The sequence below is a fragment of the Sinohyriopsis cumingii genome, chromosome 10, assembly GCF_028554795.1.
Source record: "Sinohyriopsis cumingii isolate HCF-2022 chromosome 10, ASM2855479v2, whole genome shotgun sequence".
NCBI lineage: Eukaryota > Metazoa > Mollusca > Bivalvia > Unionida > Unionidae > Sinohyriopsis > Sinohyriopsis cumingii.
Window position 1 is genome coordinate 9,961,122 of NC_142970.1, and position 26,968 is coordinate 9,988,089.

Genomic DNA, 26,968 nt, shown 5'->3' on the forward strand with positions numbered 1-26,968 from the left:
CCACATGAATGTAAACTTTACTAGCTGCACTCCTTTATTAGGGACCTGAATAAAGCAGAGGATTTAGACAATGTTTGCTGGACGCAACTGTCATTACAGAGATGGAGACCATGCCAACTCATCAGAATAGGCTAGTTATTGAGTATATACTGTAGGAAAACGTGGATCTCACATTCAATAACAATTATGGAGAGGTCAACGAACTGAAACGTTTAATTGCCCAGCCTATTATTTTTCCTGATCCTTTGAAATGGTGGGAAGAACGTATAAGAGGCACCGTACCTATTCCGTGCTAGATTACCCAAACAAGGTACATTTCCATCGCGGCAAAATCTAAATTTTTCCTACTGCAGAATTACCAAATGCCAAGCTGAAAATATTCTGCATCCTGCTATTGTTCACATTATGTCTTCCATATCTTCATCACAACACAAGAAATATTAAATTGTGCCTAGTTGATAATAGTCAGCCATTGAGCTCAGTGCCACAGGAAACACTTGTTATACAGCAAACTAAATATAAGCCTGAGTAGGAGTCTTTCTACCATATTTACAAGAACTTAATAAACATTACAATTAATTACTTGATATATTTACAAGTTCTAAAGAGTAAATATGATAATATATTGAATACATCTACCCTGTTTTTTCTTCTTTGTTATCTGTTATGTATATTTGTTTGTTAGTCCATTGTATTTTTAATTTCATTATATGATATTGTAATGTAACATTCTATGTTGGACTTAACTGTGTCCAAAGTCATATTTATTTTCTATTTAGCTTGATCTATTGATTATTATTTATTCTGTAAACAACTAATACATAGCAAGAACATTTTCTCTGTGTATGGTTTTACAATTAGGATCATTATTAAACGAAAACATATATATTTGGGCCTAGGTTTAGGACACTGAAATTTGATTTTAAATAAACCTAGCCTTCCTAACAGAGTACACATCTTGTACTATAATTTTATTAATATATATTTTTTTATAACTAACATTTTATTTTGTAAACATTGTGAACTTTCTAGAAGCAACCTTTCCATTAGGTAATATTTGTTGTTAGAACATGCTAGTTGAGGACATTACAATCTTGTTTCTATAGTAATTATTTATTCATGCTTTAAAGTCTAGGAGATTCTTATTACCAGTATTTCATTTGAACTGAAATTAATTTTCTCAAATTAATACTTCTCTGGAAATATAAAATGGTCTGATAACTATCTTGGAAACAGAGACTTTGATTTACAGTGATATTTCAAAGAAAGATTTATGTATAGTACTGTATTATTGTGATCCAACAAAAGACTGTTGATACATCAACACGCTAGTAGCCACTAACGACACATGAAAACTTTCAGCGTTGGATTTGGTTTGGATGTGCACTAAAGTTTATTTAGAACATTTATTATTAGAATTTATGTATGTAATTCTATGATTATTTGGATATATAATTCACAATACTATAAGTTATTTTCTTATAATTTTCACTTTGTGTTCTAGAGAAATAAATTTGTTCCATTGTGTTACTTGTTCTAAGACCATAGAGTCGTCATACCTCCCTATGGCTAGAGTCAGTTAAATCATTAGTACCTTCAAGTTCTGGAAAATCTGACCAATGTTATCAGATCAGCGCGGTTATAATACAAAAACAACTTCAAACAGAAAATAGTTTTAAAACAATCCTACACATAACTCCATCACTAGTGTTTGTTTTAACCTGCCATACAGAAGCAACACAATTGTCATTCAAAGTTTTCTGGCCAAAGATAATTGACAGGAAACCAAGATAATACCAATGGACAGCCATACTAGATTCAAGAATTGCACAAGTTTTATTTAGAACCAATTAGATACCATGAAATTAATTTAGCGTAAACCCAGTGTGACTTTCTATTAAGGAGTAGCAATATAAATATTTGAATGCCTGATCATCACCATTTTCAATTAGAACCAAACAAACATTATAAAAAAATATTCCTGTGAAATCCTCAAGTCAATAATATTAATCCATTCAAAAGAGCTAGGAATAACAAGTTGAACATGGCCACCATGGCAGCCATATTGGTTGTCCAGTACTTAATAAATGGCCCAGATATTTGTTTTTATAATATGTATAAGTGTGCAATGCCTTTAGGCATTTCAGATGCAATTTACAATGCTTTTAATTCGGCTTTGGAGTCCTTAGTTTGTTTCAGTGACTATAAACTAAGTTTAATTCCTTAATATTTAACTCCATTTTATTCACATACCAGTAATTTCACATACTTACCTCAGTTATCAAATCCTGTCAAATACACAACTGTGTATGGTTTATTTGTGAAGTCTTTATGCGACCTTAACAGTAAGGTCAATTGGGTTAAATGTCACATTATCAACTAAGCTGGTGAAAAGTTACATTTGCCTGACATTATGAGATATTGTATTGTAATACATGTAGTGTGGACTTCAAGAGGACAATGAATCTGTATATGTATCATATTAAAATAAACTCTTATTGTAATTTATCCTGAAATATACCAATATTAAACTTGTCTGATTAGCGTACTATGTCGAAACCACCAGTTATATGTATATATTTTTTTGAGCTGGTAATACAATTATATAGGAGAGTGTTTAATCTTGCTATTAATATTATATCTATGGAAAGTGTCCGTACATCTAGGACTCTGGCTCCTCTATTTGTGGGAATATCTGTCATCTGCATGCACATGTGGTGTTAAAGTGCAAGACAGTGCTTGGACTAATGGATATTTAATGGATACCAGTAGGTGTAATTCATTGTGCAGGAACATGTCAAACAAAAGATTTATAGGTTACTGCATTTGTATGAACGACCTTTTTTGGCTGAAATACTGTACGACCTTGGGAATGCAGTAGATCCATCCGACAAAACGAGTTCATATTTTCCCATACAAATGCAGTAACCTTTTTATTATATGATCATTTTCTTATTCTACCAAAGGTTTAATAATATAAACAAAATACACTACAAGAAACAACGTAAATGAATCAATAGCATATTCCAAACTAAATACACAAGCGCAGATTTATCATTACACAATAACATCATTATTAATGCGCACATAACTCCGCCCAGATAAATTTGAACTTAGTCGCGCGCTCAATATAACTTTCGAAAGAAGATTGGCGTGTCTAGTTAAAATTGAAATTTGCAGTCATATTGTGAATGAATGCGCATTGCAACAACTTTTCCATTTGATCTGGAATGAATATATTTTGGTATTTTGTTTCGATTCGACGAATAACTGTGATTTTGGACTGGATTCATCTGTGCAAATTATACATGACATACATTGGATTGAAGCGGCGCGGAAGACGCGTGTTTACATCTGCAAATGAGTTTCTATTTCTGTCACTGAATGTTTGAAATCATAATGTGGGAAAAATGTGAAGTCTTTCAATTGCAATTATCAAAAAGACGCTATGGAATATAATGCTTATTTCATTTTGAGTGCAGTAAGGAGGATGAAATTGCACTTATCATCGAAATTACAGCACGATTTCGAAATGTGTAATCCAGATTGAAAACCTATGACATGGCTCATGTAGGTCGGATTTGCAGAATTAAGAAATACTTTTTGAGGAAATTCAGGATGTAAAACTGTAAGTATATTTGATTTTGCCATTCTCATCACCTGCTAAAGAAGAGAGTATATGACTTGTCACTTGTATGTTATTTGTAAGGACCTTATCTTGCGTCTGTTATATACTGTAGCTAGCCTAAATCCGTAACATTGTATCAACGCGGAATGTGCAAAAGCAGCTGGTATGTGGCAGTTCACGAAACATCTGTTTTAGTTAATTCAGAAACAAATTCAAACAACCACAACGTAAAGAGCCTCTTACGCGAGTGTACATGATTTGTGTACAAATCAAAAGTGCTGGCGTCTGGGTCCATGGTTTGTTTACAATAGAAAGTAGTTCCTTTATGCACGTGAATGTTATATGTGTATTGTCGCGCGGATTCAATATCGGGTAATACTGCACCATACTGGCAATGTAAAGTTAACGGGGAAAAACATAGGCATATAATAAGCAGAGTTATTAGCAAAATAAGACATCTCTGTATGTGCAAAATGAGCCACCAATGTGGGTATGTGAGAAAGCTTGCCAGTGTCTTTCTGGCTCTTCCCATGTTAGTTCTCCACCATCCATACTGTCCATCAAGCATATTGTATTATTGCTAAAATATTTAATGTATCTACGATGTCTGCAGTGTGGCAATTTTAGTGATCTCTAGCACTGGAACATGATGAAACATACATGTAGCATCCTGTCCTATCCAGTGCACCAGGCCGACCAGTACCGTTTGTATAAATCTTTGGTATGACTCGACCAGGCCTTGAACCAGTGACCTCCCGCATTCAAGGCGGACGCTCTAACCACTTAGCAAATTGAGCGGTCATTTCGATTTTAGGACCAAACTGGAATCATAAGAAGCCTTCAGGTTAAATTATGATTGGGCTATGTTCATGCCTTCAGAAAGATGAAAGGGTAATTCAATTTTCAAGACAGCCACATTGAATAACCAAGTGACGACACGTTCATATAAGATCAATTATATGTTGGTATGAATTTGTATTTAAAACTGTATGGCTGATTAAGGGGTCAAAATGCTTGTAATACATTTGAAGTGCATACTATGATCTGTATCATATATTGGAAGTGAGCTACCAGTTCACAAATTGTTAATTATGTTCTATGCCTGAAAAAAATATGAAGTACTTACATATCCCTGGTCTATCTGTTTGGCTGTCTCCTCAATCGCATGTTGTTTTCGTTCCTCGCTCATTAGGAGTTCTGAAGCGTCATGACCTCCTACACCAAAGAAATGTCTCCAGCTAATTAGCTATATAGCACCAACGTATTGAATATTAATGTGGTATTTATTACAGTAAGTGCAAACTAAATATTCTAGCAAACTATGTATGGTTTGAGTCTGAAAACAAGAAAATTTGATAAAAACTTTTATATGATAATATTATTTATGTCGCTTTTCGATAAAACATTATATCACAATTTCATTTGAAAAAAAAAGTCTGTTATGACCAGCAAAGGTAAATACACTTTTTTACAAAGTCGTCTGGGCTATGACAGGTAGAGCTAAATACAGTTGTATACAACGTATTCTGGGCTATGACAGGTAGGGCTAAATACAGTTGTATACAAAGTATTTTGGGCTATGACAGGTAGAGCTAAATACAGTTGTATACAAAGTATTCTGGGCTATGATAGGGAGAGCTAAATGCAGTTGTATGCAAAGTTATCTGGGCTATGATAGGTAGAGCAAAATACAGTTGTATACAAAGTATTTTGGGATATGACAGGTAGAGCTAAATACAGTTGTATGCAAAGTCTTCTGGGCTATGACAGGTAGGGCAAAATACAGTTGTATACAAAGTCTTCTGGGCTATGACAGGTAGGGCTAAATACAGTTGTATACAAAGTCTTCTGGGCTATGACAGGTAGGGCTAAATACAGTTGTATACAAAGTCTTCTGGGCTATGACAGGTAGGGCTAAATACAGTTGTATACAAAGTCTTCTGGGCTATGACAGGTAGGGCTAAATACAGTTGTATGCAAAGTCTTCTGGGCTATGACAGGTAGGGCTAAATACAGTTGTATGCAAAGTCTTCTGGGCTATGACAGGTAGGGCTAAATACAGTTGTATGCGAAGTCTTCTGGGCTATGACAGGTAGGGCTAAATACAGTTGTATGCGAAGTCTTCTGGGCTATGACAGGTAGGGCTAAATACAGTTGTATACGAAGTCTTCTGGGCTATGACAGGTAGGGCTAAATACAGTTGTATACAAAGTCTTCTGGGCTATGACAGGTAGGGCTAAATACAGTTGTATACAAAGTCTTCTGGGCTATGACAGGTAGGGCTAAATACAGTTGTATACAAAGTCTTCTGGGCTATGACAGGTAGGGCTAAATACAGTTGTATACAAAGTCTTCTGGGCTATGACAGGTAGGGCTAAATACAGTTGTATACAAAGTCTTCTGGGCTATGACAGGTAGGGCTAAATACAGTTGTATACAAAGTCTTCTGGGCTATGACAGGTAGGGCTAAATACAGTTGTATACAAAGTCTTCTGGGCTATGACAGGTAGGGCTAAATACAGTTGTATACAAAGTCTTCTGGGCTATGACAGGTAGGGCTAAATACAGTTGTATACAAAGTCTTCTGGGCTATGACAGGTAGGGCTAAATACAGTTGTATACAAAGTCTTCTGGGCTATGACAGGTAGGGCTAAATACAGTTGTATACAAAGTCTTCTGGGCTATGACAGGTAGGGCTAAATACAGTTGTATACAAAGTCTTCTGGGCTATGACAGGTAGGGCTAAATACAGTTGTATACAAAGTCTTCTGGGCTATGACAGGTAGGGCTAAATACAGTTGTATACAAAGTCTTCTGGGCTATGACAGGTAGGGCTAAATACAGTTGTATACAAAGTCTTCTGGGCTATGACAGGTAGGGCTAAATACAGTTGTATACAAAGTCTTCTGGGCTATGACAGGTAGGGCTAAATACAGTTGTATACAAAGTCTTCTGGGCTATGACAGGTAGGGCTAAATACAGTTGTATACAAAGTCTTCTGGGCTATGACAGGTAGGGCTAAATACAGTTGTATACAAAGTCTTCTGGGCTATGACAGGTAGGGCTAAATACAGTTGTATACAAAGTCTTCTGGGCTATGACAGGTAGGGCTAAATACAGTTGTATACAAAGTCTTCTGGGCTATGACAGGTAGGGCTAAATACAGTTGTATACAAAGTCTTCTGGGCTATGACAGGTAGGGCTAAATACAGTTGTATACAAAGTCTTCTGGGCTATGACAGGTAGGGCTAAATACAGTTGTATACAAAGTCTTCTGGGCTATGACAGGTAGGGCTAAATACAGTTGTATACAAAGTCTTCTGGGCTATGACAGGTAGGGCTAAATACAGTTGTATACAAAGTCTTCTGGGCTATGACAGGTAGGGCTAAATACAGTTGTATACAAAGTCTTCTGGGCTATGACAGGTAGGGCTAAATACAGTTGTATACAAAGTCTTCTGGGCTATGACAGGTAGGGCTAAATACAGTTGTATACAAAGTCTTCTGGGCTATGACAGGTAGGGCTAAATACAGTTGTATACAAAGTCTTCTGGGCTATGACAGGTAGGGCTAAATACAGTTGTATACAAAGTCTTCTGGGCTATGACAGGTAGGGCTAAATACAGTTGTATACAAAGTCTTCTGGGCTATGACAGGTAGGGCTAAATACAGTTGTATACAAAGTCTTCTGGGCTATGACAGGTAGGGCTAAATACAGTTGTATACAAAGTCTTCTGGGCTATGACAGGTAGGGCTAAATACAGTTGTATACAAAGTCTTCTGGGCTATGACAGGTAGGGCTAAATACAGTTGTATACAAAGTCTTCTGGGCTATGACAGGTAGGGCTAAATACAGTTGTATACAAAGTCTTCTGGGCTATGACAGGTAGGGCTAAATACAGTTGTATACAAAGTCTTCTGGGCTATGACAGGTAGGGCTAAATACAGTTGTATACAAAGTCTTCTGGGCTATGACAGGTAGGGCTAAATACAGTTGTATACAAAGTCTTCTGGGCTATGACAGGTAGGGCTAAATACAGTTGTATACAAAGTCTTCTGGGCTATGACAGGTAGGGCTAAATACAGTTGTATACAAAGTCTTCTGGGCTATGACAGGTAGGGCTAAATACAGTTGTATACAAAGTCTTCTGGGCTATGACAGGTAGGGCTAAATACAGTTGTATACAAAGTCTTCTGGGCTATGACAGGTAGGGCTAAATACAGTTGTATACAAAGTCTTCTGGGCTATGACAGGTAGGGCTAAATACAGTTGTATACAAAGTCTTCTGGGCTATGACAGGTAGGGCTAAATACAGTTGTATACAAAGTCTTCTGGGCTATGACAGGTAGGGCTAAATACAGTTGTATACAAAGTCTTCTGGGCTATGACAGGTAGGGCTAAATACAGTTGTATACAAAGTCTTCTGGGCTATGACAGGTAGGGCTAAATACAGTTGTATACAAAGTCTTCTGGGCTATGACAGGTAGGGCTAAATACAGTTGTATACAAAGTCTTCTGGGCTATGACAGGTAGGGCTAAATACAGTTGTATACAAAGTCTTCTGGGCTATGACAGGTAGGGCTAAATACAGTTGTATACAAAGTCTTCTGGGCTATGACAGGTAGGGCTAAATACAGTTGTATACAAAGTCTTCTGGGCTATGACAGGTAGGGCTAAATACAGTTGTATACAAAGTCTTCTGGGCTATGACAGGTAGGGCTAAATACAGTTGTATACAAAGTCTTCTGGGCTATGACAGGTAGGGCTAAATACAGTTGTATACAAAGTCTTCTGGGCTATGACAGGTAGGGCTAAATACAGTTGTATACAAAGTCTTCTGGGCTATGACAGGTAGGGCTAAATACAGTTGTATACAAAGTCTTCTGGGCTATGACAGGTAGGGCTAAATACAGTTGTATACAAAGTCTTCTGGGCTATGACAGGTAGGGCTAAATACAGTTGTATACAAAGTCTTCTGGGCTATGACAGGTAGGGCTAAATACAGTTGTATACAAAGTCTTCTGGGCTATGACAGGTAGGGCTAAATACAGTTGTATACAAAGTCTTCTGGGCTATGACAGGTAGGGCTAAATACAGTTGTATACAAAGTCTTCTGGGCTATGACAGGTAGGGCTAAATACAGTTGTATACAAAGTCTTCTGGGCTATGACAGGTAGGGCTAAATACAGTTGTATACAAAGTCTTCTGGGCTATGACAGGTAGGGCTAAATACAGTTGTATACAAAGTCTTCTGGGCTATGACAGGTAGGGCTAAATACAGTTGTATACAAAGTCTTCTGGGCTATGACAGGTAGGGCTAAATACAGTTGTATACAAAGTCTTCTGGGCTATGACAGGTAGGGCTAAATACAGTTGTATACAAAGTCTTCTGGGCTATGACAGGTAGGGCTAAATACAGTTGTATACAAAGTCTTCTGGGCTATGACAGGTAGGGCTAAATACAGTTGTATACAAAGTCTTCTGGGCTATGACAGGTAGGGCTAAATACAGTTGTATACAAAGTCTTCTGGGCTATGACAGGTAGGGCTAAATACAGTTGTATACAAAGTCTTCTGGGCTATGACAGGTAGGGCTAAATACAGTTGTATACAAAGTCTTCTGGGCTATGACAGGTAGGGCTAAATACAGTTGTATACAAAGTCTTCTGGGCTATGACAGGTAGGGCTAAATACAGTTGTATACAAAGTCTTCTGGGCTATGACAGGTAGGGCTAAATACAGTTGTATACAAAGTCTTCTGGGCTATGACAGGTAGGGCTAAATACAGTTGTATACAAAGTCTTCTGGGCTATGACAGGTAGGGCTAAATACAGTTGTATACAAAGTCTTCTGGGCTATGACAGGTAGGGCTAAATACAGTTGTATACAAAGTCTTCTGGGCTATGACAGGTAGGGCTAAATACAGTTGTATACAAAGTCTTCTGGGCTATGACAGGTAGGGCTAAATACAGTTGTATACAAAGTCTTCTGGGCTATGACAGGTAGGGCTAAATACAGTTGTATACAAAGTCTTCTGGGCTATGACAGGTAGGGCTAAAGACAGTTGTATACAAAGTCTTCTGGGCTATGACAGGTAGGGCTAAAGACAGTTGTATACAAAGTCTTCTGGGCTATGACAGGTAGGGCTAAAGACAGTTGTATACAAAGTCTTCTGGGCTATGACAGGTAGGGCTAAAGACAGTTGTATACAAAGTCTTCTGGGCTATGACAGGTAGGGCTAAAGACAGTTGTATACAAAGTCTTCTGGGCTATGACAGGTAGGGCTAAAGACAGTTGTATACAAAGTCTTCTGGGCTATGACAGGTAGGGCTAAAGACAGTTGTATACAAAGTCTTCTGGGCTATGACAGGTAGGGCTAAAGACAGTTGTATACAAAGTCTTCTGGGCTATGACAGGTAGGGCTAAAGACAGTTGTATACAAAGTCTTCTGGGCTATGACAGGTAGGGCTAAAGACAGTTGTATACAAAGTCTTCTGGGCTATGACAGGTAGGGCTAAAGACAGTTGTATACAAAGTCTTCTGGGCTATGACAGGTAGGGCTAAAGACAGTTGTATACAAAGTCTTCTGGGCTATGACAGGTAGGGCTAAAGACAGTTGTATACAAAGTCTTCTGGGCTATGACAGGTAGGGCTAAAGACAGTTGTATACAAAGTCTTCTGGGCTATGACAGGTAGGGCTAAAGACAGTTGTATACAAAGTCTTCTGGGCTATGACAGGTAGGGCTAAAGACAGTTGTATACAAAGTCTTCTGGGCTATGACAGGTAGGGCTAAAGACAGTTGTATACAAAGTCTTCTGGGCTATGACAGGTAGGGCTAAAGACAGTTGTATACAAAGTCTTCTGGGCTATGACAGGTAGGGCTAAAGACAGTTGTATACAAAGTCTTCTGGGCTATGACAGGTAGGGCTAAAGACAGTTGTATACAAAGTCTTCTGGGCTATGACAGGTAGGGCTAAAGACAGTTGTATACAAAGTCTTCTGGGCTATGACAGGTAGGGCTAAAGACAGTTGTATACAAAGTCTTCTGGGCTATGACAGGTAGGGCTAAAGACAGTTGTATACAAAGTCTTCTGGGCTATGACAGGTAGGGCTAAAGACAGTTGTATACAAAGTCTTCTGGGCTATGACAGGTAGGGCTAAAGACAGTTGTATACAAAGTCTTCTGGGCTATGACAGGTAGGGCTAAAGACAGTTGTATACAAAGTCTTCTGGGCTATGACAGGTAGGGCTAAAGACAGTTGTATACAAAGTCTTCTGGGCTATGACAGGTAGGGCTAAAGACAGTTGTATACAAAGTCTTCTGGGCTATGACAGGTAGGGCTAAAGACAGTTGTATACAAAGTCTTCTGGGCTATGACAGGTAGGGCTAAAGACAGTTGTATACAAAGTCTTCTGGGCTATGACAGGTAGGGCTAAAGACAGTTGTATACAAAGTCTTCTGGGCTATGACAGGTAGGGCTAAAGACAGTTGTATACAAAGTCTTCTGGGCTATGACAGGTAGGGCTAAAGACAGTTGTATACAAAGTCTTCTGGGCTATGACAGGTAGGGCTAAAGACAGTTGTATACAAAGTCTTCTGGGCTATGACAGGTAGGGCTAAAGACAGTTGTATACAAAGTCTTCTGGGCTATGACAGGTAGGGCTAAAGACAGTTGTATACAAAGTCTTCTGGGCTATGACAGGTAGGGCTAAAGACAGTTGTATACAAAGTCTTCTGGGCTATGACAGGTAGGGCTAAAGACAGTTGTATACAAAGTCTTCTGGGCTATGACAGGTAGGGCTAAAGACAGTTGTATACAAAGTCTTCTGGGCTATGACAGGTAGGGCTAAAGACAGTTGTATACAAAGTCTTCTGGGCTATGACAGGTAGGGCTAAAGACAGTTGTATACAAAGTCTTCTGGGCTATGACAGGTAGGGCTAAAGACAGTTGTATACAAAGTCTTCTGGGCTATGACAGGTAGGGCTAAAGACAGTTGTATACAAAGTCTTCTGGGCTATGACAGGTAGGGCTAAAGACAGTTGTATACAAAGTCTTCTGGGCTATGACAGGTAGGGCTAAAGACAGTTGTATACAAAGTCTTCTGGGCTATGACAGGTAGGGCTAAAGACAGTTGTATACAAAGTCTTCTGGGCTATGACAGGTAGGGCTAAAGACAGTTGTATACAAAGTCTTCTGGGCTATGACAGGTAGGGCTAAAGACAGTTGTATACAAAGTCTTCTGGGCTATGACAGGTAGGGCTAAAGACAGTTGTATACAAAGTCTTCTGGGCTATGACAGGTAGGGCTAAAGACAGTTGTATACAAAGTCTTCTGGGCTATGACAGGTAGGGCTAAAGACAGTTGTATACAAAGTCTTCTGGGCTATGACAGGTAGGGCTAAAGACAGTTGTATACAAAGTCTTCTGGGCTATGACAGGTAGGGCTAAAGACAGTTGTATACAAAGTCTTCTGGGCTATGACAGGTAGGGCTAAAGACAGTTGTATACAAAGTCTTCTGGGCTATGACAGGTAGGGCTAAAGACAGTTGTATACAAAGTCTTCTGGGCTATGACAGGTAGGGCTAAAGACAGTTGTATACAAAGTCTTCTGGGCTATGACAGGTAGGGCTAAAGACAGTTGTATACAAAGTCTTCTGGGCTATGACAGGTAGGGCTAAAGACAGTTGTATACAAAGTCTTCTGGGCTATGACAGGTAGGGCTAAAGACAGTTGTATACAAAGTCTTCTGGGCTATGACAGGTAGGGCTAAAGACAGTTGTATACAAAGTCTTCTGGGCTATGACAGGTAGGGCTAAAGACAGTTGTATACAAAGTCTTCTGGGCTATGACAGGTAGGGCTAAAGACAGTTGTATACAAAGTCTTCTGGGCTATGACAGGTAGGGCTAAAGACAGTTGTATACAAAGTCTTCTGGGCTATGACAGGTAGGGCTAAAGACAGTTGTATACAAAGTCTTCTGGGCTATGACAGGTAGGGCTAAAGACAGTTGTATACAAAGTCTTCTGGGCTATGACAGGTAGGGCTAAAGACAGTTGTATACAAAGTCTTCTGGGCTATGACAGGTAGGGCTAAAGACAGTTGTATACAAAGTCTTCTGGGCTATGACAGGTAGGGCTAAAGACAGTTGTATACAAAGTCTTCTGGGCTATGACAGGTAGGGCTAAAGACAGTTGTATACAAAGTCTTCTGGGCTATGACAGGTAGGGCTAAAGACAGTTGTATACAAAGTCTTCTGGGCTATGACAGGTAGGGCTAAAGACAGTTGTATACAAAGTCTTCTGGGCTATGACAGGTAGGGCTAAAGACAGTTGTATACAAAGTCTTCTGGGCTATGACAGGTAGGGCTAAAGACAGTTGTATACAAAGTCTTCTGGGCTATGACAGGTAGGGCTAAAGACAGTTGTATACAAAGTCTTCTGGGCTATGACAGGTAGGGCTAAAGACAGTTGTATACAAAGTCTTCTGGGCTATGACAGGTAGGGCTAAAGACAGTTGTATACAAAGTCTTCTGGGCTATGACAGGTAGGGCTAAAGACAGTTGTATACAAAGTCTTCTGGGCTATGACAGGTAGGGCTAAAGACAGTTGTATACAAAGTCTTCTGGGCTATGACAGGTAGGGCTAAAGACAGTTGTATACAAAGTCTTCTGGGCTATGACAGGTAGGGCTAAAGACAGTTGTATACAAAGTCTTCTGGGCTATGACAGGTAGGGCTAAAGACAGTTGTATACAAAGTCTTCTGGGCTATGACAGGTAGGGCTAAAGACAGTTGTATACAAAGTCTTCTGGGCTATGACAGGTAGGGCTAAAGACAGTTGTATACAAAGTCTTCTGGGCTATGACAGCTAGGGCTAAAGACAGTTGTATACAAAGTCTTCTGGGCTATGACAGCTAGGGCTAAAGACAGTTGTATACAAAGTCTTCTGGGCTATGACAGCTAGGGCTAAAGACAGTTGTATACAAAGTCTTCTGGGCTATGACAGCTAGGGCTAAAGACAGTTGTATACAAAGTCTTCTGGGCTATGACAGCTAGGGCTAAAGACAGTTGTATACAAAGTCTTCTGGGCTATGACAGCTAGGGCTAAAGACAGTTGTATACAAAGTCTTCTGGGCTATGACAGCTAGGGCTAAAGACAGTTGTATACAAAGTCTTCTGGGCTATGACAGCTAGGGCTAAAGACAGTTGTATACAAAGTCTTCTGGGCTATGACAGCTAGGGCTAAAGACAGTTGTATACAAAGTCTTCTGGGCTATGACAGCTAGGGCTAAAGACAGTTGTATACAAAGTCTTCTGGGCTATGACAGCTAGGGCTAAAGACAGTTGTATACAAAGTCTTCTGGGCTATGACAGCTAGGGCTAAAGACAGTTGTATACAAAGTCTTCTGGGCTATGACAGCTAGGGCTAAAGACAGTTGTATACAAAGTCTTCTGGGCTATGACAGCTAGGGCTAAAGACAGTTGTATACAAAGTCTTCTGGGCTATGACAGCTAGGGCTAAAGACAGTTGTATACAAAGTCTTCTGGGCTATGACAGCTAGGGCTAAAGACAGTTGTATACAAAGTCTTCTGGGCTATGACAGCTAGGGCTAAAGACAGTTGTATACAAAGTCTTCTGGGCTATGACAGCTAGGGCTAAAGACAGTTGTATACAAAGTCTTCTGGGCTATGACAGCTAGGGCTAAAGACAGTTGTATACAAAGTCTTCTGGGCTATGACAGCTAGGGCTAAAGACAGTTGTATACAAAGTCTTCTGGGCTATGACAGCTAGGGCTAAAGACAGTTGTATACAAAGTCTTCTGGGCTATGACAGCTAGGGCTAAAGACAGTTGTATACAAAGTCTTCTGGGCTATGACAGCTAGGGCTAAAGACAGTTGTATACAAAGTCTTCTGGGCTATGACAGCTAGGGCTAAAGACAGTTGTATACAAAGTCTTCTGGGCTATGACAGCTAGGGCTAAAGACAGTTGTATACAAAGTCTTCTGGGCTATGACAGCTAGGGCTAAAGACAGTTGTATACAAAGTCTTCTGGGCTATGACAGCTAGGGCTAAAGACAGTTGTATACAAAGTCTTCTGGGCTATGACAGCTAGGGCTAAAGACAGTTGTATACAAAGTCTTCTGGGCTATGACAGCTAGGGCTAAAGACAGTTGTATACAAAGTCTTCTGGGCTATGACAGCTAGGGCTAAAGACAGTTGTATACAAAGTCTTCTGGGCTATGACAGCTAGGGCTAAAGACAGTTGTATACAAAGTCTTCTGGGCTATGACAGCTAGGGCTAAAGACAGTTGTATACAAAGTCTTCTGGGCTATGACAGCTAGGGCTAAAGACAGTTGTATACAAAGTCTTCTGGGCTATGACAGCTAGGGCTAAAGACAGTTGTATACAAAGTCTTCTGGGCTATGACAGCTAGGGCTAAAGACAGTTGTATACAAAGTCTTCTGGGCTATGACAGCTAGGGCTAAAGACAGTTGTATACAAAGTCTTCTGGGCTATGACAGCTAGGGCTAAAGACAGTTGTATACAAAGTCTTCTGGGCTATGACAGCTAGGGCTAAAGACAGTTGTATACAAAGTCTTCTGGGCTATGACAGCTAGGGCTAAAGACAGTTGTATACAAAGTCTTCTGGGCTATGACAGCTAGGGCTAAATACAGTTGTATGCAAAGTATTTTAGGCTATGACAGGTAGAGCTAAATACAGTTGTATGCAAAGTATTCTAGGCTATAACAGGTAGAGCTAGATACAGTTGTATACAAGGTATTCTGGGCCATGATAGGTAGAGCTAAATACAGTTGTATACAAAGTCGTCTGGGCCTATGATAGGTAGGGCTAACTACAGCTGTATCCAAAGTCTTTTGGGCTATGACAGGTAGAGCTAAATACATTTGTATACAAAGTCTTCTGGGCTATGACAGGTAGGGCTAAATACAGTTGTATACAAAGTATTTTGGGCTATGACAGGTAGAGCTAAATACAGTTGTATACAAAGTATTTTGGGCTATGACAGGTAGAGCAAAATACAGTTGTATACAAAGTCTTCTGGGCTAGGACAGGGAGGGCTAAATACAGTTGTATACAAAGCATTTTGGGCTATGACAGGTAGGACTAAATACAGTTGTATACAAAATTATTTTGGGCTATGATAGGTAGACCTAAATACAGTTGCATACAAAGTCTTCTGGGCTATGAAAGGTAGACCTAATTACAGTTGTATACAAAGTATTCTGGGCTATGACAGGTAGAGCTAAATACAGTTGTATACAAAGTATTCTGGGCTATGACAGGTAGAGCTAAATACAGTTGTATACAAAGTATGCTGGGCTATACAGGTAGGGTTAAATACAGTTGTATACAAAGTCATCTGGGCTATGACAGGAAAGTATTCTGGGCTATGACAGGTACAGTTAAATACAGTTGTATACAAGGTCTTCTGTTTTATGACAGGTAGAGCTAAATACAGTTGTAACAAAGTATTTTGAGCTATGACAGGTAGAGCTAAATACAGTTGTATACAAAGTATTCTGGGCTATGACAGGTAGGGCTAAATACAGTTGCACGCAAAGTATTCTGGGCTATGATAGGTAGAGCTAAATACAGTTGTATACAAAGTATTTTGGGCTATGACAGGTAGAGCTAAATACAGTTGTATACAAAGTATTCTGGGCTATGACAGATAGAGGTAAATACAGTTGTATACAAAGTATTCTGGGCTATGATAGGTAGAGCTAAATACAGTTGTATACAAAGTATTTGGGCTATGACAGGTAGCGCTAAATACAGTTGTATACAAAGTCTTCTGGACTATGACAGGTAGAGCTAAATACAGTTGTTACAAAGTATTTTGGGCTATGACAGGGAGAGCTAAATACAGTTGTATACAAAGTATTCTGGGCTATGACAGGTAGGGCAAAATACAGTTGCATACAAAGTATTCTGGGCTATGATAGGTAGAGCTAAATACAGTTGCATGCAAAGTTTTCTGGGCAATGACAGGTAGAGCTAAATACAGTTGTATACAAAGTATTTTGGGCTATGACAGGTAGAGCTAAATACAGTTGTATACAAAGTATTCTGGGCTATGATAGGTAGAGTTAAATACAGTTGTATACAAAGTATTCTGGGCTATGACAGGAAGGTATTCTGGGCTATGACAGGTACAGCTAAATACAGTTGTATAGAAAGTCTTCTGGGTTATGACAGGTAGAGCTAAATACAGTTGTATACAAAGTATTCTGGGCTATGACAGGTAGGGCTAAATACAGATGCACGCAAAGTATTCTGGGCTATGACAGGTAGAGCTAAATACAGTTGTATACAAAGTATTCTGGACAATGATAGGCAGAGCTAAATACAGTTGTATACAAAGTATTTTGGGCTATGACAGGTAGAGCTAAATACAGTTGTATACAAAGTATTCTGGGTTATGATAGGTAGAGCTAAATACAGTTGTATACAAAGTATTTGGGCTATGACAGGTAGAGCTAAATACAGTTGCATGCAAAATATTCTGGGCTATGATAGGTAGAGCTAAATACAGTTGCATACAAAGTATTTTGGGCTATGACAGGTAGGGCTAAATACAGTTGTATACAACGTATTCTGGGCTATGACAGGTAGGGCTAAATACAGTTGTATACAAAGTCTTCTGGGCTATGACAGGTAGAGCTCAATACAGTTGTATACAAAGTATTCTGGGCTATGATAGGGAGAGCTAAATGCAGTTGTATGCAAAGTTATCTGGGCTATGATAGGTACAGCAAAATACAGTTGTATACAAAGTATTTTGGGCTATGACAGGTAGAGCTAAATACAGTTGTATGCAAAGTCTTCTGGGCTATGACAGGTAGGGCTAAAAACAGTTGTATACAAACTATTTTTGGCTATGACAGGTAGGGCTAAATACAGTTGTATACAAAGTATTCTGGGCTATGACAGGTAGGGCTAAATACAGTTGTATACAAAGTCTTCTGGGATATGACAGGTAGGGCTAAATACAGTTGTATCCAAAGTCTTCTGGGCTATGACATGTAGGGCTAAATACAGTTGTATACAAGGTATTTTGGGCTATGACAGGTAGGGCTAAATACAGTTGTATACAAAGTATTCTGGGCTATGATAGGTAGACCTAAACACAGTTGTATACAAAGTCTACTGGGCTATGACAGGTAGGGCTAAATACAGTTGTATACAAAGTCTTCTGGGCTCTGACAGGTAGGGCTAAATACAGTTGTATACAAAGTATTTTGGGCTATGACAAGTTGAGCTAAATACAGTTGTATACAAAGTATTTTGGGCTATGATAGGTAGAGCTAAATACAGTTGTATACAAAGTATTTTGGGCTATGACAGGTAGAGCTAAGTACAGCTGTATACAAAGTATTTTGGGCTATGACAGGTAGAGCTAAATACAGTTGTATACAAAGTATTCTGGGCTATGATAGGGAGAGCTAAATGCAGTTGTATGCAAAGTTATCTGGGCTATGATAGGTAGAGCAAAATACAGTTGTATACAAAGTATTTTGGGATATGACAGGTAGAGCTAAATACAGTTGTATGCAAAGTCTTCTGGGCTATGACAGGTAGGGCTAAATACAGTTGTATACAAAGTCTTCTGGGCTATGACAGGTAGGGCTGAATACAGTTGTATCCAAAGTCTTCTGGGCTATGACAGGTAGGGCTAAATACAGTTGTATGCAAAGTATTTTGGGCTATGACAGGTAGGGCTAAATACAGTTGTATACAAAGTATTCTGGGCTGTGATAGGTGGACCTAAACACAGTTGTATACAAAGTCTTCTGGGCTATGACAGGTAGGGCTAAATACAGTTGTATACAAAGTCTTCTGGGCCATGACAGGTAGGGCTAGATACAGCTGTATGCAAAGTATTTTGGGCTATGACAGGTAGAGCTAAATACAGTTGTATACAAAGTATTTTGGGCTATGATAGGTAGAGCTAAATACAGTTGAATACAAAGTATTTTGGGCTATGACAGGTAGAGCTAAATACAGTTGTATACAAAGTATTTTGGGCTATGACAGGTAGAGCTAAATACAGTTGTATACAAAGTATTTTGGTCTATGACAGGTAAAGCTAAATGCAGTTGTATACAAAGTATTTTGGGCTATGACAGGTAGAGCTAAATACACTTTTATACAAAGTATCCTGGGCTATGACAGGTAGAGCTAAATACAGTTGTATACAAAGTATCCTGGGCTATGACAGGTATAGCTAAATACAGTTGTATGCAACGTATTCTGGGCTATGACAGGTAGAGCTAAATATAGTTGTATACAAAGTCTTCTGGTCTATGACAGGTAGGGCTAAATACAGTTGTATACAAAGTATCCTTGGTTATGACAGGTAGACCTAAATACAGTTGTATACAAAGTCTTCTCGGCTATGACAGAAAAATATTCTGGGCTATGACAGGTACAGCTAAATACAGTTGTATAGAAAGTCTTCTGGGTTATGACAGGTAGAGCTAAATACAGTTGTAACAAAGTATTTTGGGCTATGACAGGTAGAGCTAAATACAGTTGTATACAAAGTATTCTGGGCTATGACAGGTAGGGCTAAATACAGTTGCACGCAAAGAATTCTGGGCTATGATAGGTAGAGCTAAATACAGTTGTATAAAAAATATTCTGGGCTATGATAGGTAGAGCTAAATACAGTTGTATACAAAGTATTTGGGCTATGACAGGTAGAGCTAAATACAGTTGTATACAAAGTATTCTGGGCTATGACAGGTAGGTCTAAATACAGTTGCATGCAAAGTATTCTGGGCTATGATAGGTAGAGCTAAATACAGTTGCATGCAAAATATTCTGGGCTATGATAGGTAGAGCTAAATACAGTTGCATACAAAGTATTTTGGGCTATGACAGGTAGGGCTAAATACAGTTGTATACAACGTATTCTGGGCTATGACAGGTAGGGCTAAATACAGTTGTATACAAAGTATTTTGAGCTATGACAAGTTGAGCTAAATACAGTTGTATACAAAGTATTTTGGGCTATGATAGGTAGAGCTAAATACAGTTGTATACAAAGTATTTTGGGCTATGACAGGTAGAGCTAAGTACAGCTGTATACAAAGTATTTTGGGCTATGACAGGTAGAGCTAAATACAGTTGTATACAAAGTATTCTGGGCTATGATAGGGAGAGCCAAATGCAGTTGTATGCAAAGTTATCTGGGCTATGATAGGTAGAGCAAAATACAGTTGTATACAAAGTATTTTGGGATATGACAGGTAGAGCTAAATACAGTTGTATGCAAAGTCTTCTGGGCTATGACAGGTAGGGCTAAATACAGTTGTATACAAAGTCTTCTGGGCTATGACAGGTAGGGCTGAATACAGTTGTATCCAAAGTCTTCTGGGCTATGACAGGTAGGGCTAAATACAGTTGTATGCAAAGTATTTTGGGCTATGACAGGTAGGGCTAAATAAAGTTGTATACAAAGTATTCTGGGCTGTGATAGGTAGACCTAAACACAGTTGTATACAAAGTCTTCTGGGCTATGACAGGTAGGGCTAAATACAGTTGTATACAAAGTCTTCTGGGCCATGACAGGTAGGGCTAGATACAGCTGTATGCAAAGTATTTTGGGCCATGACAGGTAGAGCTAAATACAGTTGTATACAAAGTATTTTGGGCTATGATAGGTAGAGCTAAATACAGTTGAATACAAAGTATTTTGGGCTATGACAGGTAGAGCTAAATACGGTTGTATGCAAAGTATTTTGGGCTATGACAGGTAGAGCTAAATACAGTTGTATACAAAGTATTTTGGGCTATGACAGGTAGAGCTAAATGCAGTTGTATACAAAGTATTTTGGGCTATGACAGGTAGAGCTAAATACAGTTTTATACAAAGTATCCTGGGCTATGACAGGTAGAGCTAAATACAGTTGTATACGAAGTATCCTGGGCTATGACAGGTATAGCTAAATACAGTTGTATGCAACGTATTCTGGGCTATGACAGGTAGAGCTAAATATAGTTGTATACAAAGTCTTCTGGTCTATGACAGGTAGGGCTAAATACAGTTGTATACAAAGTATCCTTGGTTATGACAGGTAGAGCTAAATACAGTTGTATACAAAGTCTTCTCGGCTATGACAGAAAAATATTCTGGGCTATGACAGGTACAGCTAAATACAGTTGTATAGAAAGTCTTCTGGGTTATGACAGGTAGAGCTAAATACAGTTGTAACAAAGTATTTTGGGCTATGACAGGTAGAGCTAAATACAGTTGTATACAAAGTATTCTGGGCTATGACAGGTAGGGCTAAATACAGTTGCACGCAAAGAATTCTGGGCTATGATAGGTAGAGCTAAATACAGTTGTATAAAAAGTATTCTGGGCTATGATAGGTAGAGCTAAATACAGTTGTATACAAAGTATTTTGGGCCATGACAGGTAGAGCTAAATACAGTTGTATACAAAGTATTCTGGGCTATGACAGGTAGAGCTAAATACAGTTGTATACAAAGTATTCTGGGCTATGACAGGTAGAGCTAAATACAGTTGTATATAAAGTATTTGGGCTATGACAGGTAGCGCTAAATACAGTTGTATACAAAGTATTTGGGCTATGACAGGTAGCGCTAAATACAGTTGTATACAAAGTCTTCTGGGCTATGACAGGTAGAGCTAAGTACAGTTGTAACAAAGTATTTTGGGCTATGACAGGTAGAGCTAAATACAGTTGTATACAAAGTATTCTGGGCTATGACAGGTAGGGCTAAATACAGTTGCATGCAAAGTATTCTGGGCTATGATAGGTAGAGCTAAGTACAGTTGCATGCAAAGTATTCTGGGCTATGATAGGTAGAGCTAAATACAGTTGTATACAAAGTATTTTGGGCTATGACAGGTAGAGCTAAATACAGTTGTATACAAAGTATTCTGGGCAATGATAGGTAGAGCTAAATACAGTTGTATACAAAGTATTCTGGGCTATGATAGGTACAGCTAAATACAGTTGTATACAAAGCATTTGGGCTATGACAGGTAGGGCTAAATACAGTTATATACAAAGTATTGTGGGCTATGATAGGTAGGGCTAAATACAGTTGTATAAAGTCTTCTGGGCTATGACAGGTAGGGCTAAATACAGTTGTATACAAAGTCTTCTGGGCTATGAAAGGTAGTTCTGAATACAGTTGTATTCAAATTATTCTGGGCTATGATAGGTAGAGCTAAATACAGTTGTATACAAAGTATTTTGGGCTATGACAGGTAGAGCTAAATACAGTTGTATACAGAGTCTTCTCGGCTATGACAGGTAGGGCTAAATACAGTTGTATACAAAGTCTTCTGGGCTATGACAGGTAGAGCTAAATACAGCTGTATACAAGGTCTTCTGGGCTATGACAGGTAGAGCTAAATACAGTTGTATACAAAGTATTTGGGCTATGACAGGTAGAGCTAAATACAGTTGTATGCAAAATATTTTAGGCTATGACAGGTAGAGCTAAATACAGTTGTAAGCAAAGTATTCTAGGCTATAACAGGTAGAGCTAGATACAGTTGTATACAAGGTATTCTGGGCCATGATAGGTAGAGCTAAATACAGCTGTATACAAAGTCGTCTGGGCCTATGATAGTTAGGGCTAGCTACAGCTGTATACAAAGTCTTTTGGGCTATGACAGGTAGAGCTAAATACATTTGTATGCAAAGTCTTCTGGGCTATGACAGGTAGGGCTAAATACAGTTGTATGCAAAGTATTCTGGGTTATGACAGGTAGAGCTAAATACAGTTGTATACAAAGTCTTCTGGGCTATGACAGGAAAGTATTCTGGGCTATGACAGGTAGAGCTGAATACAGTTGTATACAAAGTATTTTGGGCTATGACAGGTAGAGCTAAATACAGTTGTATACAAAGTCTTCTGGGCTATGACAGGTAGGGCTAAATACAGTTGTATACAAAGTATTTTGGGCTATGACAGGTAGAGCTAAATACAGTTGTATACAAAGTATTTTGGGCTATGACAGGTAGAGCAAAATACAGTTGTATACAAAGTCTTCTGGGGTAGTACAGGGAGGGCTAAATACAGTTGTATACAAAGCATTTTGGGCTATGACAGGTAGGACTAAATACAGTTGTATACAAAATTATTTTGGGCTATGATAGGTAGACCTAAATACAGTTGCATACAAAGTCTTCTGGGCTATGATTGGTAGACCTAAATACAGTTGTATGCAAAGTATTCTGGGCTATGACGGGTAGAGCTAAATACAGTTGTATGCAAAGTATTCTTGGCTATCACAGGTACAGCTAAATACAGTTGTATACAAAGTATTCTGGGCTATACAGGTAGGGTTAAATTCAGTTGTATAGAAAGTCATCTGGGCTATGACAGGAAAGTATTCTGGGCTATGACAGGTACAGCTAAATACAGTTGTATAGAAATTCTTCTGGGTTATGACAGGTAGAGCTAAATACAGTTGTAACAAAGTATTTTGAGCTATGACAGGTAGAGCTAAACACAGTTGTATACAAAGTATTCTGGGCTAGGACAGGTAGGGCTAAATACAGTTGCACGCAAAGTATTCTGGGCTATGATAGGTAGAGCTAAATACAGTTGTATACAAAGTATTTTGGGCTATGACAGGTAGAGCTAAATACAGTTGTATACAAAGTATTATGGGCTATGACAGATAGAGCTAAATACAGTTGTATACAAAGTATTCTGGGCTATGATAGGTAGAGCTAAATACAGTTGTATACAAAGTATTTGGGCTATGACAGGTAGCGATAAATACAGTTGTATACAAAGTCTTCTGGGCTATAACAGGTAGAGCTAAATACAGTTGTAACAAAGTATTTTGGGCTATGACAGGGAGAGCTAAATACAGTTGTATACAAAGTATTCTGGGCTATGACAGGTAGGGCAAAATACAGTTGCATACAAAGTATTCTGGGCTATGATGGGTAGAGCTAAATACAGTTGAATGCAATGTTTTCTGGGCAATGACAGGTAGAGCTAAATACAGTTGTATACAAAGTATTTTGGGCTATGACAGGAAGAGCTAAATACAGTTGTATACAAAGTATTCTGGGCTTTGATAGGTAGAGCTAAATACAGTTGTATACAAAGTATTCTGGGCTATGACAGGAAAGTATTCTGGGCTATGACAGGTACAGCTAAATACAGTTGTATAGAAAGTCTTCTGGGTTATGACAGGTAGAGCTAAATACAGTTGTAACAAAGTATTTTGGGCCATGACAGGTAGAGCTAAATACAGTTGTATACAAAGTATTCTGGGCTATGACAGGTAGGGTTAAATACAGTTGCACGCAAAGTATTCTGGGCTATGACAGGTAGAGCTAAATACAGTTGTATACAAAGTATTTTGGGCTATGACCGGTAGAGCTAAATACAGTTGTATACAAAGTATTATGGGTTATGATTGGTAGAGCGAAATACAGTTGTATACAAAGTATTTGGGCTATGACAGGTAGAGCTAAATACAGTTGTATACAACGTATTCTGGGCTATGACAGGTAGGGCTAAATACAGTTGTATACAAAGTATTCTGTTCTATGATAGGAAGGGCTAAATACAGTTGTATACAAAGTCTTCTGGGCTATGACAGGTAGAGCTAAATACAGTTGTATACAAAGTATTCTGGGCTATGACAGGTAGGTCAAAATACAGTTGTATTCAAATTATTCTGGGCTATGACAGGTAGAGCTAAATACAGTTGTATACAAAGTATTTTGGGCTATGACAGGTAGAGCTAAATACAGTTGTATACAAAGTCTTCTGGGATATGACAGGTAGGGCTAAATACAGTTGTATACAAAGTCTTCTGGGCTATGACAGGTAGGGCTAAATACAGTTGTATACAAAGTCTTCTGGGCTATGACAGGTAGAGCTAAATACAGTTGTATACAAAGTCTTCTGGGTTATGACAGGGAGAGCTAAATACAGTTGTATACAAAGTATTTGGGCTATGACAGGTAGAGCTAAATACAGTTGTATGCAAAATATTTTGGGCTATGACAGGTAGAGCTAAATACAGTTGTATGCAAAGTATTCTAGGCTATAACAGGTAGAGCTAGATACAGTTGTATTCAAAGTATTCTGGGCCATGATTGGTAGAGCTAAATACAGTTGTATACAAAGTCGTCTGGGCTATGATAGGTAGGACTGACTACAGTTGTATACAAAGTCTTTTGGGCTATGACAGGTAGAGCTAAATACAGTTGTATACAAAGTCTTCTGGGCTATGACAGGTAGGGCTAAATACAGTTGTATGCAAAGTATTCTGGGCTATGACAGGTAGAGCTATATACAGTTGTATGCAAAGTATTCTGGGCTATACAGGTAGGGTTAAAAACAGTTGTATACAAAGTCATCTGGGCTCTGACAGGAAAGTATTCTGGGCTATAACAAGTAGAGCAAAATACAGTTGTATACAAAGTATTTTGGGCTATGACAGGTAGAGCTAAATACAGTTGTATACAAAGTCTTCTGGGCTATGATAGGTAGGGCTAAATACAGTTGTATACAAAGACTTCTGGGCTATGACAGGTAGAGCTAAATACAGTTGTATACAAAGTATTTTGGGCTATGACAGGTAGAGCTAAATACAGTTGTATACAAAAGTATTCTGGGCTATGACAGGTAGAGCTAAATACAGTTGTATACAAAGTATTCTGGGCTATGATACGTAGAGCTAAATACAGTTGTATACAAAGTATTTGGGCTATGACAGGTAGCCCTAAATACAATTGTATACAAAGTCTTCTGGGCTATGACAGGTAGAGCTAAATACAGTTGTAACAAAGTATTTTGGGCTATGACAGGTAGAGCTAAATACAGTTGTATACAAAGTATTCTGGGCTATGACAGGTAGGGCAAAATACAGTTGCATACAAAGTATTCTGGGCTATGATAGGCAGAGCTAAATACAGTTGCATGCAAAGTATTCTGCACTATGATAGGTAGAGCTAAATACAGTTGTATACAAAGTATTTTGGGCTATGACAGGTAGAGCTAAATACAGTTGTATACAAAGTATTCTGGGTTATGATAGGTAGAGCTAAATACAGTTGTATACAAAGTATTTGGGCTATGACAGGTAGAGCTAAATACAGTTGTATACAACGTATTCTGGGCTATGACAGGTAGGGCTAGATACAGTTGTTTACAAAGCATTCTGGGCTATGATAGGCAGGGCAAAATACAGTTGTATACAAAGTCTTCTGGGCTATGACAGGTAGAGGTAAATACAGTTGTATACAAAGTCTTCTGGGCTATGACAGGTAGGGCTAAATACAGTTGTATACAAAGTCTTCTGGGCTATGAGAAGTAGAGCTAAATACAGTTGTATACAAAGTATTCTGGGCTATGACAGGTAGAGCTAAATACAGTTGTATACAAAGTATTTGGGCTATGACAGGTAGAGGTAAATACAGTTGTATGCAAAATATTTTGGGCTTTGACAGGTAGAGCTAAATACAGTTGTATGCAAAGTATTCTAGGCTATAACAGGTAGAGCTAGTTACCTTTGTATACAAAGTATTCTGGGCCATGATAGGTAGAGCTAAATACAGTTGTATACAAAGTCGTCTGGGCTATGATAGGTAGGGCTGACTACAGTTGTATACAAAGTCTTTTGGGCTATGACAGGTAGAGCTAAATACAGTTGTATACAAAGTCTTCTGGGCTATGACAGATAGGGCTAAATACAGTTGTATGCAAAGTATTCTGGGCTATGACAGGTAGAGCTAAATACAGTTGTATACAAAGTATTCTGGGCTATGACAGGTAGGGCTAAATACAGTTGTATGCAAAGTATTCTGGGTTATGACAGGTAGAGCTAAATACAGTTGTATACAAAGTCTTCTGGGCTATGACAGGAAAGTATTCTGGGCTATGACAGGTAGAGCTAAATACAGTTCTATACAAAGTATTTTGGGCTATGACAGGTAGAGCTAAATACAGTTGTATACAAAGTCTTCTGGGCTATGACAGGTAGGGCTAAATACAGTTGTATACAAAGTATTTTGGGCTATGACAGGTAGAGCTAAATACAGTTGTATACAAAGTATTTTGGGCTATGACAGGTAGAGCTAAATACAGTTGTATACAAAGTATTCTGGGCTATAACAGGTAGAGCTAAATACAGTTGTATACAAAGTATTTTGGGCTATGACAGGTAGAGCTAAATACAGTTGTATGCAAAGTATTCTGGGCTATGACAGGTAGGGCAAAATACAGTTGCATACAAAGTTTTCTGCGCTATGATAGGTAGAGCTAAATACAGTTGCATGCAAAGTATTCTGGGCTAT

General features: G+C 38.7%; 1 protein-coding gene across 2 annotated transcripts in view; it reads right to left on the reverse strand.

The window, feature by feature from the left end:
- The window catches only part of LOC149789586 (uncharacterized), a 160,504-nt gene that overhangs the window by 34,418 nt on the left and 99,118 nt on the right, over positions 1–26,968 (reverse strand). For both annotated transcript variants that reach the window (XM_089971608.1, XM_089971609.1), the window contains exon 4: positions 4,755–4,843. In XM_089971608.1, the coding sequence (XP_089827734.1) occupies positions 4,755–4,843 (89 nt within the window). The remainder of the gene's footprint in view (positions 1–4,754; positions 4,844–26,968) is intronic.